Source organism: Rhinichthys klamathensis, unplaced genomic scaffold (assembly GCF_029890125.1).
Source record: "Rhinichthys klamathensis goyatoka isolate OS25496 unplaced genomic scaffold, OSU_Roscu_1.1 h1tg000109l_1, whole genome shotgun sequence".
In the NCBI taxonomy this organism is placed as follows: Eukaryota; Metazoa; Chordata; class Actinopteri; order Cypriniformes; family Leuciscidae; genus Rhinichthys; species Rhinichthys klamathensis.
Window position 1 is genome coordinate 2,827,563 of NW_026606647.1, and position 15,502 is coordinate 2,843,064.

General features: G+C 38.0%; 1 protein-coding gene across 1 annotated transcript; it reads right to left on the reverse strand.

The window, feature by feature from the left end:
- Positions 1-2,541: 2,541 nt before the first annotated feature.
- Positions 2,542-14,444, reverse strand: c1ql4b (complement component 1, q subcomponent-like 4b). The gene is made up of 3 exons (XM_056253880.1): positions 14,364-14,444; positions 13,470-14,116; positions 2,542-2,846 (listed from the first exon to the last, which is right to left on the reverse strand). Exons 2-3 carry the CDS (start codon positions 14,001-14,003, stop codon positions 2,667-2,669), a joined length of 714 nt encoding a protein of 237 aa, XP_056109855.1. The 5' UTR covers positions 14,004-14,116; positions 14,364-14,444; the 3' UTR covers positions 2,542-2,666.
- Between the last annotated feature and the right edge of the window lie 1,058 nt (positions 14,445-15,502).

Sequence of the window (15,502 nt, forward strand, 5' to 3'; positions counted from 1 at the left end):
ATATCGTGCAAAAGTTCCTTCATTTCAGTAATTGAACTTGAATGAACTAACTATTAACTAATAACTAATATATTAGTGAAACTAATATATTATATAGACTCATTACATGCAAAGTGAGATATTTCAACCCTTTATTTGTTATAATTTTGATGATTATGGCTTACAGTTTATGAAAACCCCAAATTCAAAATTAGAATATTGTGAAAATGTTTTCATAGCTGTAAGCCATAATCATCAAAATTATAACAAATAAAGGCTTGAAATATCTCACTTTCCACGTAATGAGTCTATACAATATATTAGTTTCACCTTTTAAGTTGAATTACTGAAATAAATGAACTTTTGCATGATATTCTAATTTTTTGAGTTTCACCTATCTATCTATCTATCTATCTATCTATCTATCTATCTATCTATCTATCTATCTATCTATCTATCTATCTATCTATCTATCTATCTATCTATCTATCTATCTATCTATCTATCTATCTATCTATCTATCTATCTATCTGTCTATCTGTCTCTCTGTCCGTCCATCTATCTGTCTGTCTGTCTATATGGATAAGTTTTCATGTTCATGTCTACAGAATACATTTGTGAGAATCTTACCCTTCAGTGCTTTTTCAAATTATATTTTAAACTGTGATTGTGAGGCCTTGCGTACACAATAAATTTGAGCTGCAGAGACCTGCAATGTCAGTGTAGATTGACAAACAGTGAAACTTTCTCCTTCCTAACCATGTTTCTGCCAGAGTCATCATAATTTCAGAGAGTGTTGGTGTTGTGTCTTGCCAACATCTCTTTGACCTTTTTACTATTGTCCTTCAAAGGATGCCCAGCCATCTATTTCCCCTCATTACCAAGGAAAAGTGTCTGTGTCTGGGTGGTGAATAGTAATCAACACTGTCAATGTCTTCCTCACTAATTAGTGGTGTTTTTGTGTGTGAGAGAAGGAAAGAAAGCTAATTTTGTTTGCGATTTAAATCTATTTTAACTGTATTTCTACCTTACATGTTCTTTTTATAGGAGTATTAGGAGCTCAGTTTCAAATTGGGGGAGACATTTATTGATTATATGTTGGTTAGATAAGTGGCTTTCCTGGCATTCAGTACAAACACACAAACTCAAATGAAATTAACTAGATCATCAAATGTCCAGCTTTAATTAAAAATGGAAGGCAATTAGTTGGCAATTTAATGTGTGTTATACTCAGAAATAAAGACTGACGCGAAAGTGTTTATTTTTTATTTACAACATGTAGGCTACTCTTTAACATGCCAGAATAAAAGTCTGCAATAAGTATTAATTACACAACAGCAAGGCTTTACAACAGCAATCAATCTACAAGTCAAATATTTAGAAGCAAATTTCAAACACTTTTTATTGATATGGACACACACTTAAAAACTTAAATTGCTGATACATGAGCACAGACGCACGCACACACACACACACACACACATGGATCAGGTCACTTTTACTGTAAATGTATACTAACAACTGACTCTACAGGATGTTTTGTGCCATTATACAGAGAGTGAGTAATATATATATATATATATATATATATATATATATATATATATATATATATAATTTCACAATAGTCTCAAAATTTCTCCAGTATAAACACTGTGTACATACTTAGTAGACATAGAGGTTAAAAACATACAGTTTCCATGCCATGGAATGCATACAACCTTTTCCAAGTTACGCACACACATACACATGATGCAGAGGATGGAGATCTAGTAAAATGCAACAAAAATAATTAGGTAATCCTTAAAGGTAGTTTTCTTTTTTTCAGCCTAATGATATATGGATCTGGATGAGCTTTGCACACATGATTTTAAAAGGCATACTGTAGCATAACATTATCTAAAATAAAAATATCAACTTAATAAATGTTCACCATTGTTCACTCAAAATAAAACAATTAAGCCCCAGTCTATTTCAAGTTAAAAAGTAAAATCAATTAAAAAGTAGTAAATACACCATGACCACATCAAGAGGACTGTTAGCAATGTTTCGAAGCGGACCCCTATTTACTTTCTTAATACACATTCATGGTGTTTTAGTGATCGATTCATCGATTCATCGATTCATCGATGCACAATATTCCAAAGAAAAAGCATGTTTGTCTACGTGATCTTTCATTAAAACTAACTTGCTCTGCTTGCGAAATGAGAAAAGTAATATTTTCTTTTCAGAACCATTTTTTGGCTGTATATGGTTCATGCATTGGTTACAATGAAGAAGAAGAAAGTTCTCAACTATTAAGATTTGTTTTCAGAGAATGCATGTTGTCATAATTCATTGGCAGTTTTTTTTCCTACTTTAAATTACATTTAGTAAGCTTTTTTTCATCTTTAGATTGTACACCTGTCAGAGAGACCACTTTTTTCAATCCAATTAATTGCCAGTGGATCAAATCAATTCCCGGCCTTTTTTTTCCTCATTGAAAATACTGTTTTCCTTAGGTTGTCAATGCTGATGCCTTTATAGCTATAATCGGAATACTTTCAGCTGTAAAGTTAATTTTACAATGTTTCCTCTTGATGTTGTATCAAGTGTTGTATCACATGAATCAAATGTTTTTGTTTATCAATCAGTCTGATGTGAGGGAGTTAAATATGTGATATTGTATTTGTGTTTTTGTATGTTTGTTAGTCGGGGTAGATGAGAAAGCCGCTGAATGTGCTATATTTGTTGGTGTTTCCTCCATGTACTTTTCCACCATCCAGCTGCACACAGACCTCATCTCCCACATCTAAATGTAGGATCACACTGTTAGAGGCGTAGTCATAATTCTGATCTGCGTCCTGAGCGATCGCACTGGCCCTCACCTGAAGAGAGAGAGAGAGAGAGAGAGAGAGAGAGAGAGAGAGAGAGAGAGAGAGAGAGAGAGAGAGAGAGAGAGAGAGAGAGAGAGAGAGAGAGAGAGAGAGAGAGAGAGAGAGAGAGAGAGAGAGTAATGGTTTTAATGTTGGATAAAAGGAACAATGATCAGGAGGACAAAATACACAACAAAATAAATCCTGTTTGGATTTTATAGGCAAACGCTTAAGAGTCTATATTGGATCATTATTGCAGTGACTATTATGCCATGTTATATGTTTGGCAACAGTTCTTCTAACACTAATTGATGGAGTGTGTAGCTTCTCATTTCTTAAACAACCATGTAGGAAGACACATCACGGCCATATTCCAGGATGACAATGTCAAGATTCATCAGGCTCAGATTGTGAAAGAGTGGATGAGAGGGAGCAGGAAGAATAATTTTTTGATTTGATTTTCATCATCCTTAAATTCATTGAAAGCCTTTGGGATGTGCTGGAAGAGACTTTACAGAGTGCTGGACTCTTGCATTGTCAAAACAAGATCTTGACCAAAAATGTTTGCACCTTTTGATGGAAATAAATGTTGTGATGTCCTATGGAGTGCATTTATGTTATGTATTTAAGCTCTAAAGCTTTAACTTTATAATATCACAGCAGTCTACAACTTCCCCTTTAAATCCTTTAATCTCTCTGTAAACATGGCACTCTTTCTCTCTCTCTCTCTCTCTCTCTCTCTCTCTCTCTCTCTCTCTCTCTCTCTCTCTCTCTCTCTCTCTCTCTCTCTCTCTCTCTCTCTCTCTCTCTCTCTCTCTCTCTCTCTCTCTCTCTCTCAAAATTCAAATGAGCTTTATTGGCATGACTTATACAGTATTGCCAAAGCATTGGCCATTACATAGGCAATGAACAAATAATCGATAAATTAATAATGTAAACAAATGCATGAATATATTACATTTATATCATAATGAATCAAAATGAAATATATCAAAATAAAAATAAACACACACAAAAAAACAACAACAACAACAACACACAGTTTTGAACCAACATTCAGACTTTAATTTTGTCCACTGGCTGACTCTCGTAGTTTGTGGCAGGCTATTACATACTTTGCTGCTGTTGTGATTGAGCAAGAGTTTTCTCCCAAAATATGAATTAATTTTTCAGAATTTGGCAATGCCATAAAATTTGGTTCTAGCTGTTGAAATCTAGTGAAATAGTCCGATCTAATGCTGTGATAGTGATCGCAGTGTATGAGGAAGTGTTCTTCTGTCTCCACCTCTCTCTGAGAGCACAGAGAACACAGTCTCTGCTCTCTCGGCTGCCATCTCTGCCGGTGCCGTCCTCTCTCTACAGCCAGACTGTGGTCACTCAGCCTATATCTGGTTAGGGTCTTTCTCACTTTATGCTCTTTCACACAGCTCAGGTATTCTGCTGGTTTATACTCTCTTTTCAGGTTTAAATAGAGTTCCATCTTCTTTTGTAATTTAGTAGCATCTTTCCAATAGTTAATGTAATTTAGTTTTTGTAATTGTATAATTTGGTTTGGCCAGAGAGTGCTGTGCTGGTCTGGCTGTAGTTTGAGCATCAGCTGTGAGAGTGCGCTCCGGGGCCGGTTCTGCTCCTGACACCGCAGGGCTTCGGCCTGGTAAGAGCTCGGGTCACTGCGCTTCAGGTGCTGGTAGAACTTTATAGCTCTTTTTTGGATAGTGATCAATAAGGGGTATTGTCCTAATTCAGCTCTGCACGAGTTGTTTGGTGTCGCTCTGTTTACTTTTAGGATGCTTTTACAAATTTGGGTATGCAGAGTTTCAATTTCCTCTTTTTCCCATTTTGAGAAATCTTGGTTTTTAGAGGTCCCCATACCTCACTGCCGTACAGAGCAATCGGTTCGATTATTGCTTTTAGGATTTTTAGCCAGGTTTGAATTGGAATTTCATGTCGAATAGTATTTTTAATCATGTAGAAGACCCTCATCGCTTTCGCCTTCAGTTCAGTCACAGCCAGATTAAAGTTCCCTGTCGAACTCAGTTTTAGCCCCAGATATGTGTATTCGTGGGTGTGTTGGAGGACTTGGTTTCCTGCTCTGAAGATGTATTTATTTTCCCTACACCTGGATCTATTTTGAAAAATCATTATTTTAGTTTTTGCGAGGTTAATTTTGAGAGCCCACGTTTGACTGAATGTCTCTACGACGTCGAGGAGCTGCTGTAGTCCCTCTTTTGTTTTTGACAGAAGGACTAAATCATCTGCAAAGAGGAGACATTTAACTTCTGATTGCGTCAGGGTTGGGCCGGGGGCCGTGGAGTTATTTAAGGCTTTGGCTAGTTCGTTTATATAAATGTTAAATAGAGTGGGGCTCAATGGGCAACCTTGTAAAACTCTCTCTCTCTCTCTCTCTCTCTCTCTCTCTCTCTCTCTCTCTCTCTCTCTCTCTCTCTCTCTCTCTCTCTCTCTCTCTCTCTCTCTCTCTCTCTCTCTCTCTCTCTCTCTCTCTCTCTCTCTCTCTCTCCCCCTCCTGTCTTATGATTTCTCGTCTCCTCCCTACGTAGGATATCTAAAGACCAAGACAGACCAAGGTCCAAGGGAATAAGGCTTATTGATCTGCGTATTGTATGTGTGTGGTGTGTAATTTATTGGAAAGGCTGTTAAACACTGAGGTCTTCAGTCATTCACAAATGTACACATTTGTTAAATTGTTAAACTCATGTAATTTTATTTGTGGTAACACTTTATTTTAAGGTGACATAATTACACATTACTACATGTACTTACTATAGTAATAACAGTAAATTATGTGTAATTACAAGTAACTATTCCTAAACCAAACCCTAAACGTAAGTAGTTAATTGATATATACTCAGTAATATCAATTAACTGATAGTCCGTATAGTTGCATACATGCATATGCTAAGAGAAAAACACTCAAGTGGTGGAAGGGAAATCAGGGAGGAGTAGCCTACAAAAAAAGCACGGTAATAGTTTATTTCAGTGTCTTTGTTATATGTTACATGTAGTTGCTATAGTAAGTATACTATTAATTGTGCTTAAGTACATGCAACTAACCTAAACCACAACCACAACCTAATCCTAACCCTGACCCCATAGTAAGTAGGCTACATGTAGTTAATTGTTATACTTAGTACACTTTAAAATAAAGTATAACCAAAAGCACTAACAGGTCATTCTTTTTTGAAAGTCAACAATAAAATCAACACATTTGTCTTAAACCATTCAGATCAAAACACTGATTAATGCCTAAAGCTTCAAACACGGCCTAATTTTTGCACTGCTAATTAATGCATGATCTTAGTATAAGAACCAAAGCTTAATTAATATTTCCATTCATATGTATAATTAATGAGTAGGCTAGTAATTCAGATTAATCTAGCCTATAGGCTACTTCTCACTAAGCTCTGCTACCATAAAACAATCTATAAAATATTTATCTTTTTAATTCTAGAGTATGATACACTTTGTACTTTTGAAGAATAATGTTTTTCAAATGTATTTCAGTCGCGTCTTCAAGTCATCGACATTTTCTAGAGTTTGCGCTTAATTCTTCTCACATATACTCATTAATTATCCCTGTCTTTCCCCTCATCTTTCTTTTCCCTCCACCTCTTCCCCCGTATCTGTTCATTCCTTGCACCATCTATCCATCTTTTTCTGCGGGAATCGTAATAAAATGCAGGTCACGCGCGTGTCTCCACTGCGCGCCTCGTGTTGGCGCGTGTCCCTGTCCAGTCTAAATCGGATTGATTAACGGCGCGAGGTGGCAGGTCCCGCGGGAGGCCTGGGTCTGCGTCGGGGCCTCGCTGGCTCGGTAATTGACCGGCGCTGTGGCTCGGCTGTTGCTCCTAATGGGACCCACTCCTCAATAACTCCACTGTATCACAATAAACGGAGCTTCGCACCGACCACCGGTCAAATGGAGTCACTAACTATTAACTGGCTGTGTGTGTGCGCGCACGAGTGTGTGTGTGTGTGTGTGTGTGTGTGTGTGTGAAATACAGAGATATAGCTAGCTGGTAATAAATGTCTAAACGATATGGAAGTTGTGTTTTATTAAATGTGTGTTGTTTCCCCCCAGTGATTTCAAGGACCCGTTATCAGATTAAATAGCAGTTCTTCGGTTTAAACTATACAGACAGCTTCTGACAGAAAAGAGTGATGATAATGTAAAGGCTATTCGTTAAATAAATTCAAGAGCCAAATAAAACAACCAATTGCAAGAAGTGAAAGTAATAGTCTACACACTTTACACAGAAATGCACACAACGAATTGGTTGTGAACTTAATTTATTTTATTTAGTTGTGTGAATGTAATTTATTTTACATTTGACTTTCATGAAAGCCAATAAAATAAACATGACACATGGCTACGGCTACTTTTCAATCTATTTTCTTTTTTTCATGAGTTTATTTGTTTAAATAATGTTACTTGGGATTTTATTTGTTTGGCCATTCATAAAAGTACAAAAATGTATTTAAGGCATTTCTGTAAAAAAAAACAACAACAACTGTGTACTAAGCTGTGCTGTATATAATATTCATAAAGTTTCAGGACTAAGTATATTTCTTATCAAGTAATAATGATAATTATAATAATAACACTAATAATAATTATAGAATGTCAGTCCTCTCAAATAGAGGGCATGTAGCGTACCAGTGTGTAACCTCAGAATATATCATGTTCTGTTTCATGAATGAACAATTTATCTCCTGTAATTTTGTATTCATACAAATCCCCTGTTTCTGAGTAACATTTAATGGGCTAATATGACTGATTTAGCTTTTCTGATGCAAGTGTTTTTCATTTTACAAATTCGTAAAATGAAATACAGGGGAACTGAGAAAGACCAGTTTTGTGACATAATCAAAAGTGGATATGAAGAATACATTCAGTTCTAATGGTCTTTCTCCTTTTCCCTTATGTTGTCAGACAATATAGAGTTACATTTGTGCAAACAGTCTTTGTTGGAATGGGTGACACTGCTACATCCATGAGATAAAACAAGAGATGAATGAAAAGAACAAATTTAATGTGCTACATATAAGTACAAAATTGTTTCCTCCTAAACAGTCCAAACAAATTTACCATCATTTCCAAGCAGAATCTCATAATTCTTTTTTCCTGTCCATCCTGCTTCAAGGTTAAATTCTTCAAGTGTGTGTTTCTCAGTATATGTCCTTGGTAAAAAAATGTAAAAAGGGCTGTTCTTGAGAATGAAGCCTTGCAGCAGCAGGTTCATGTACAGTATGTGTGTGTTTTGTACACAATGTTCTCTCCTGAATGGGCCTCTTATAAACACACACTGATGTTAATCTCAGAGTTTGTTTGTGACCGACCTTTGGCCATTCAAAGGGCATGCAGTGAAAGTACAGGAAATGAGAGCTAGAGATATGAAAGAAGAAAACAGGGGCGGAGAAAGTGCAAATATACAGGGAAAACGGATGTACAAGTGTCTATTGCAACAGCTGCAAAAGCCTGTCAAGATACTGTGGGATTACCTCATTAACTATATTAATTAATTAATTGGAGGATGTAAACTCATTAGCTGCTGTGTAATTGACAGGATGTTTGAAGCTTTTCTAACAATTTCTCTGCATCACACCGTAATTAGTGCTGCGCTACTCTGACGAGACCATAGAGAGAGAGTGGGAGGTTTTCAAAAGTGGCAGGGAGGTGAAGTACTAAAGCTGAACCTAGTATAACGATAGTCATACTGTGGGATGAGAAGAGACATGTTTACATAGCCAAGAATCAATTACTGATTTAATTAATTGAATTTGTAATGAGAAGCAAATTGGCTGGGTATTCTGCTTGAGTGACATTAATTTGTGGATGTTGAGCTCCCTGCTGCACCCCTCATGATGCTGTTTTCGTTTCTTATTCAGCCCCATGCAATCTATTCCTGCCATGAGGAGCCAAACTTCAACTAATAAGTGGCATTTCATAAATACATTAATATTCAGGTCTCTAAAAATAAAACTAACTGCCATGATCTCGCTGCAGTTACAGGCCGCAGATTTTTGCTCGTCTCAAAGTGCGTTGGAATCTACATGTTTTAGATAGAAGTTCATAGACTATGTTTGTAGTAACAGCTTGTGCAAGTCTATGACCTGCAATGAGGTCAGTAGTCATTTCTCGTTCTCTCTCACACGCGCTCACACTTTCTGTCGTTTTGCTCATCTATCTTACTTACATTGATCTGATGCTGTCTGTGTCTCTGGCCTCGGAGTAACACTTTCTCCCGACCTCTCTGTCGGCTCTCCTCTGATTTGCCATCCATCTTCCTCTCCTCCGTTCATCTCTCTATCATCCCACACCATCTTACCGCCTCCCATCGCACGCCCTCCTCATCTGGGAGGGCTCACACTTTTAGATTTTTTCTTTTGCCTTTTTCATTTGCTATTTCAATTTAAAATAGTTATAAATAGTGTAAATATTGTTTTTCACCTAAAACAACAGTGACATGGGCAGGTTTTCCAACAGTTTACACTCTAAAATGAAAATTCTGTCATCCTTTAATATTCGCCCTCATGTCAATCAAAACTTATATGGCTTTCTGTTCTCTGGAACAAAAAAATATTTTTTGTAAATGCAATGAAAAGTCAGTGAGGCCCCAAACAACATTGAACCCCATATACACTCACCGGCCACTTTATTAGGTACACCTGTCCAACTGCTCGTTAACACTTAATTTCTAAGCAGCCAATCACATGGCGGCAACTACGTGCATTTAGGCATGTAGACATGGTCAAGACAATCTCCTGCAGTTCAAACCGAGCATCAGTATGGGGAAGAAAGGTGATTTGAGTGACTTTGAACGTGGCATGATTGTTGGTGCCAGAAGGGCTGGTCTGAGTATTTCAGAAACTGCTAATCTACTGGGATTTTCACCCACAACCATCTCTAGGGTTTACAGAGAATGGTCCGAAAAAGAAAAAACATCCAGTGAGCGGCAGTTCTGTGGGCGGAAATGCCTTGTTGATGCCAGAGGTCAGAGGAGAATGGCCAGACTGGTTCGAGCTGATAGAAGGGCAACAGTGACTGAAATAACCACTCGTTACAACCGAGGTATGCAGCAAAGCATTTGTGAAGCCACAACACGCACAACCTTGAGGCGGATGGGCTACAACAGCAGAAGACTCCACCGGGTACCACTCATCTCCACTACAAATAGGAAAAAGAGGCTACAATTTGCAAGAGCTCACCAAAATTGAACAGTTGAAGACTGGAAAAATGTTGCCTGGTCTGATGAGTCTCGATTTCTGTTGAGACATTCAGATGTTAGAGTCAGAATTTGGCGTAAACAGAATGAGAACATGGAACCATCATGCCTTGTTACCACTGTGCAGGCTGGTGGTGGTGGTGTAATGGTGTGGGGGATGTTTTCCTGGCACACTTTAGGCCCCTTAGTGCCAATTGGGCATCGTTTAAATGCCACGGCCTACCTGAGCATTGTTTCTGACCATGTCCATCCCTTTATGGCCACCATGTACCCATCCTCTGATGGCTACTTCCACCATGTCACAAAGCTCTAATCATTTCAAATTGGTTTCTTGAACATGACAATGAGTTCACTGTACTAAAATGGCCTCCACAGTCACCAGATCTCAACCCAATAGAGCATCTTTGGGATGTGGTGGAACGGGAGATTCGCATCATGGATGTGCAGCCGACAAATCTGCGGCAACTGTGTGATGCCATCATGTCAATATGGACCAAACTCCCTGAGGAATGCTTCCAGCACCTTGTTGAATCTATGCCACGAAGAATTGAGGCAGTTCTGAAGGCAAAAGGGGGTCCAACCCGTTACTAGCATGGGGTACCTAATAAAGTGGCTGGTGAGTGTAGATTGTCAATTGTGTGGACAAAAAACACTTATGTATTTTTTGGTATTCCACAAAAGAAAGTACATTTGTTACATTGAGTGACATAAGGGTGACTAAATTATGACACTATTTTAATTTTGGAGTGGAAAGTGTTGAAAAACCTGCCCATGTCACTGTTGTTTTAGGTGAGAAATAATATTTAAATGATCTATTTTACAACTATAAAATTCATCTTTGGATGAACTATCCCTTTAAGAGCAACCCAAACTTATGTTGGCGCGGTTGTGTATGTTTATGAGAATGCTTTGAGAGGACCTTGAGATGGGTTAAATAATTTAGCTAAGGGGAGAGATAATTAATCGAAGGGCAGAGATTGGCTGAGTGGCAGAGTGTGGCTCTGTGTGTGTGTGTTTGTGGCCCAGGTGGAAAAAAGGGAATCTCATCTTAAAGACATGAATGATTTAACATGAGAGGAGATCACTGGAATGACAATATCTGCAATACAACATGCATGCCATACACTGCCTAAGCTTACTCTCCTCATCTTCTCATTTCTGCATCTTGTCCTCCACTTAATGGAGGCTGTGTTGAATCCCCAAGCCTGGTTATGGGCCACAGCACAACTGCTATTGTATTTTTCGCAATACAATGTTTTATATGAGTAGCAGAGACAATCTGCTCCTCTATGTCATGTAACAGATAGACTGTTTAATCAGTCCATAACAGATTTAACAAATTTGATACTGTATTAATGTTGCTATTGTTCAGTAAAGTCAATTCAGGTCACTTGATCTGCATAACTAAATTAAACAAGTAAAATTTCCATCTGAACAGAAAAAATATTTTCATTGGTTAACCAATGTCTATATAAATTGAACCAGTTAATTTAGATGTTTTCTAGAATGCATTAAGGTTACCTAACAAAACATCTTTACAGTATGACAAACACTAATTTGATGTTTAGTGCAGAGGTGGTTTTTCGTTTTACTGTTGAATCTATTGGACCAATGTAAACATTTATTTTTTCTTTTCATAAGTTTAAAAAAAAATGAATTCACTGGCTTAAAATGTGATTCTGAGATTGGCTTTACATGCAGAGCTTGTACATTTGAATCAATATATTTAACTGAGATGGCTCATATGCTTTTGAAAAGAACCAGTTCCACCTCTTATTTCACAGATACCAGTTGTGGATTCATTTTCTTTTGTTCTGGGATTATGTATGATGAATAGACATGGGGCATTAATGGCAGGTGTTATGTCATGTTAATGGCTGTGTTGAAGGGAAGCTGACAGATTGCTACAGACTCATTAAAGGGTTTTCATCACTTCCTGTCTGATATATCTGTCACAAAACCATGTGTGTGTGCGAGAAAGAAAGAGACACAGTGTGTATGTAAACAAGTGTTGCCAAGGGAATTTTCTTTATATCTCTTGGATAATCCCCGCTTTCTGTTCAACTACTAAAAATCAAAACTGAGCGGTTGAGTTGAGAGAGCCTGAATCCCAGATCCGTGTCATGTTTCACCAGATGGAGAGTTTTTTTCTCCCCTCACTTTTTCCATTTATTCTAAATCCACGGGTCCTGTGAGGACTGTCTCCAGCTGTTGCATCTCGTTCCACTCCAGAGAGAGACAAAGAGACAGTGTTTGCTTGTTTGTGTGTTACTAATGTCCTTTTTTTCATTGGAAACTGTTAACCTAATGTTGTTTCTGACTATGCAAAATGTATTTATTTAAACAGACCCAAATTGACTTCTCAATAAAAGGCACATCTCAAATCACATTTGAACCAATTTGATATGCTTTGATATGTTATGCCCTTTGTAAGTCTTCATTTTCTTATAAAACTGAACATTTTAATTGTTTAATGTTTCCATTGTCCTTTTACCCACTGTAGGTATCTTCAGTAAGGCTACAAGTGATAGACAGACAAAAATGACTGCTAAATAATTGAGCAGCTGGCTTACTGGATCCTATTTGAATGTTAAACGTATTCCTTAATCCCTACCTCGGTGAATCTAATATTCGTTTGATATTTCAGTCAAATCAGACTCAGACTTTATTCACATCTGACCTTTGTCTAGTTAAAGTGCCTCTAAAAACTTAGTTAGCAAACTCTACCTTTGGGTAGAGTGAATCCAAATGCTATTTTCACCAGGGATATGCAACACTAAGAATTTGGTCTCTTTATACACGAGTTGGAATTTGAATTTGAATTGGTCATGGCCCACAGAAACTTAAATTGGAATGACAGGAAGAGGAATTTACTGGATTGTAATTCAACACAGGGATTCTGGTAAAGGAAGAATTTACACTGTTCCACAAAATCAACCGGTATCTATCTATCTATCTATCTATCTATCTATCTATCTATCTATCTATCTATCTATCTATCTATCTATCTATCTATCTATGTTTGATTATGTCATTCTGTTTATGGCAATACATCTGTCTACCTGTCAATATATCATTTTGTCATTCCATCATTCTAACTATCTATTATTGTATCTCTCTGTAGACGTTTTTTTAAAAACTTTGTAACAGGGTTAGTCAAGCCAAAGTTTGATTCAGGAGTTGAACTGGAATTTAAAAGGCATCCTCAAAGCAGCTCTAATGGCACACAATCCTTGTGTTCACACACACACACACACAGAGAGAGAGAGAGAGAAATTCACATGCTAGTTCTATCTCTGTCCCTCATGAGCATGTGATAGGTGAAGAGAGAGAGAGAGAGAGAGAGAGAGAGAGAGAGAGAGAGAGAGAGAGAGAGAGTCACATCTCCTACCTGTCCATTCTTCTTGAGGTCGGCCCACATGCTAGTTCCATCTCCGCCCCTCATGAGCACGTGATAGGTGAAGAAGTAGATTCCAGGAAGAGGGCAGGTGAATTTGCCTGTGGTAGGCTCATAGTAATTCCCTACATTTGTCACCACATCATCAAACTTGAGTACTTCGCTCCCCTCATGCTGTTTGCGCAGACCAGCATAGAAGGCTATTTTGGGGCTGTAGAACGATGGGATGTATCCCCCTGGGCCTGGACCTGGAGGTCCAGGCGGACCTGGTTTTCCTGGTTCTCCAGGTGGCCCACGTGGGCCTGGTGGGCCTTGGTTTCCGCGAAAACCTGACTTGCCTCCCCCTCTGCGTCCAGGGATGTCGTGAGGAGGAGGTGAAACAGGTGTTAGTTCATTGGTGGGCGTTAAAGAGTCACAGACCATCTTACAGCTTCCAAGCATCTCATAATGTGTACCTCCGCCTCCAGAACCACCCAGTTTGGTGCTGTGGACCAATAGTGGAATAGCGACCAGTAGCACCAGTACCATGGCCACGCCCACTGCCGCGCCAATAACGCGCTTCCTGCGGCTGAGGCGTGAGGCAGCAATAGAGAGGAAGTCCTCCTCCCCTTTAGAAGAAACAGCCCCGGCCAGAATGAACTCTGGGAAGGAAAAGGGACTAAGGTAAGATAGAAAAGATAACGAAGGAGTCAGATACGATGAAACGTGGCTTGTGTCTCAGAAATAAACTAGAAAAATCCACCTTTAGCAACAAACTAATCAAATGTCCTATGGAACAAGGTCTTAAAGGATGTTTGTGTTCATTCCCTTTTCAAAGTTTCAATTTCTGCGGTTTTATCTTTCTGCTTGTATTTACTACATTAAAATCATAACAGTCAGCCCTCTAACCTGTACCAGCTCTTCTGAGTGACACACATTGGACACAGTTATCGCTATGAACAGCAATTCTGGATGATCCAGTAGGTTTATATTGTCATCTAAATATATATTGCTTGTCTGATATAAGCAACATGAGGGATTTGGTATCTCCGATTTTGTCCAAGGATGGAGATTCTATCAGGTGATGTGGATGTGTATTTCTCAGGGGTTGCTGTGTGCCGGGTATGTCTCCTTATGGATTATTGGAGTGACAGCGGTGTGGCTCATTTTTCCATGAGAAATTCAAGAAGTGTTCTGGAGAATTCCCAGAAAAGTCCATATCCACTGCAGCATTTAAACAAACTCGGCCCCTCCTCTCACAGAAGAAAGCTGTGATTGTGATTCAGATTCATCAAAATGCTTATGTTTAAGTGATCCGTTTGCAAATGTCTTATAAGCCGGATGGTAAGTGGATTGTGAAATATAATTTTAAATCTGGCTCACAGCACTCGTGGTTGATTTTCAATTCCTGCTGGTCTTCATCAAACTTCAGCTGAGTAACATTCAGGTCCCAAGATCAAACACCTCTGGCATCTTGACATGTTTGTCACTGAGTTGAAACATAAAAAGAGCTAAATTAGATGAATTAGAAAACCTATGAAATAATTGAAAAGCTCCCAAAAGATTCCCTGATGCTGATTGTGTAATGAGGTTATTTATTTCTGTTCAATACTGAGCATTTTACAGTAAAAACAGGCACAATATATGCATAAGACATCTTGGTGACTTACATGAATAATTTTAATAGTCATTACTATTATATTACAGAGTTTGCAGATTCATTACTACATAACAGACACAACTCTCCAAAACTACAAACAGTAGCCTATCTATCATCACAGATTTCTTAATTTAAATAATCAGAACAATCAATGTTGTGTCAGCTACTTGTTTCCAGGTCTTGCCCATTTACACTCAAATGTCTTTAAACTTCTGTAGCCTATGGTAAATGCAGGATGCTAATTAGACCAAATATTTCTTTCCTGAAATATTTTTTCTTCAATTCTGATGCCAACTAAAAGGCAAATAATCGAGAAATTCTATAGAATAGTATACTAAAAGTTTGTAAAACATTTCTGAAGAACAAATGTCAACTGCAAAACAATTCT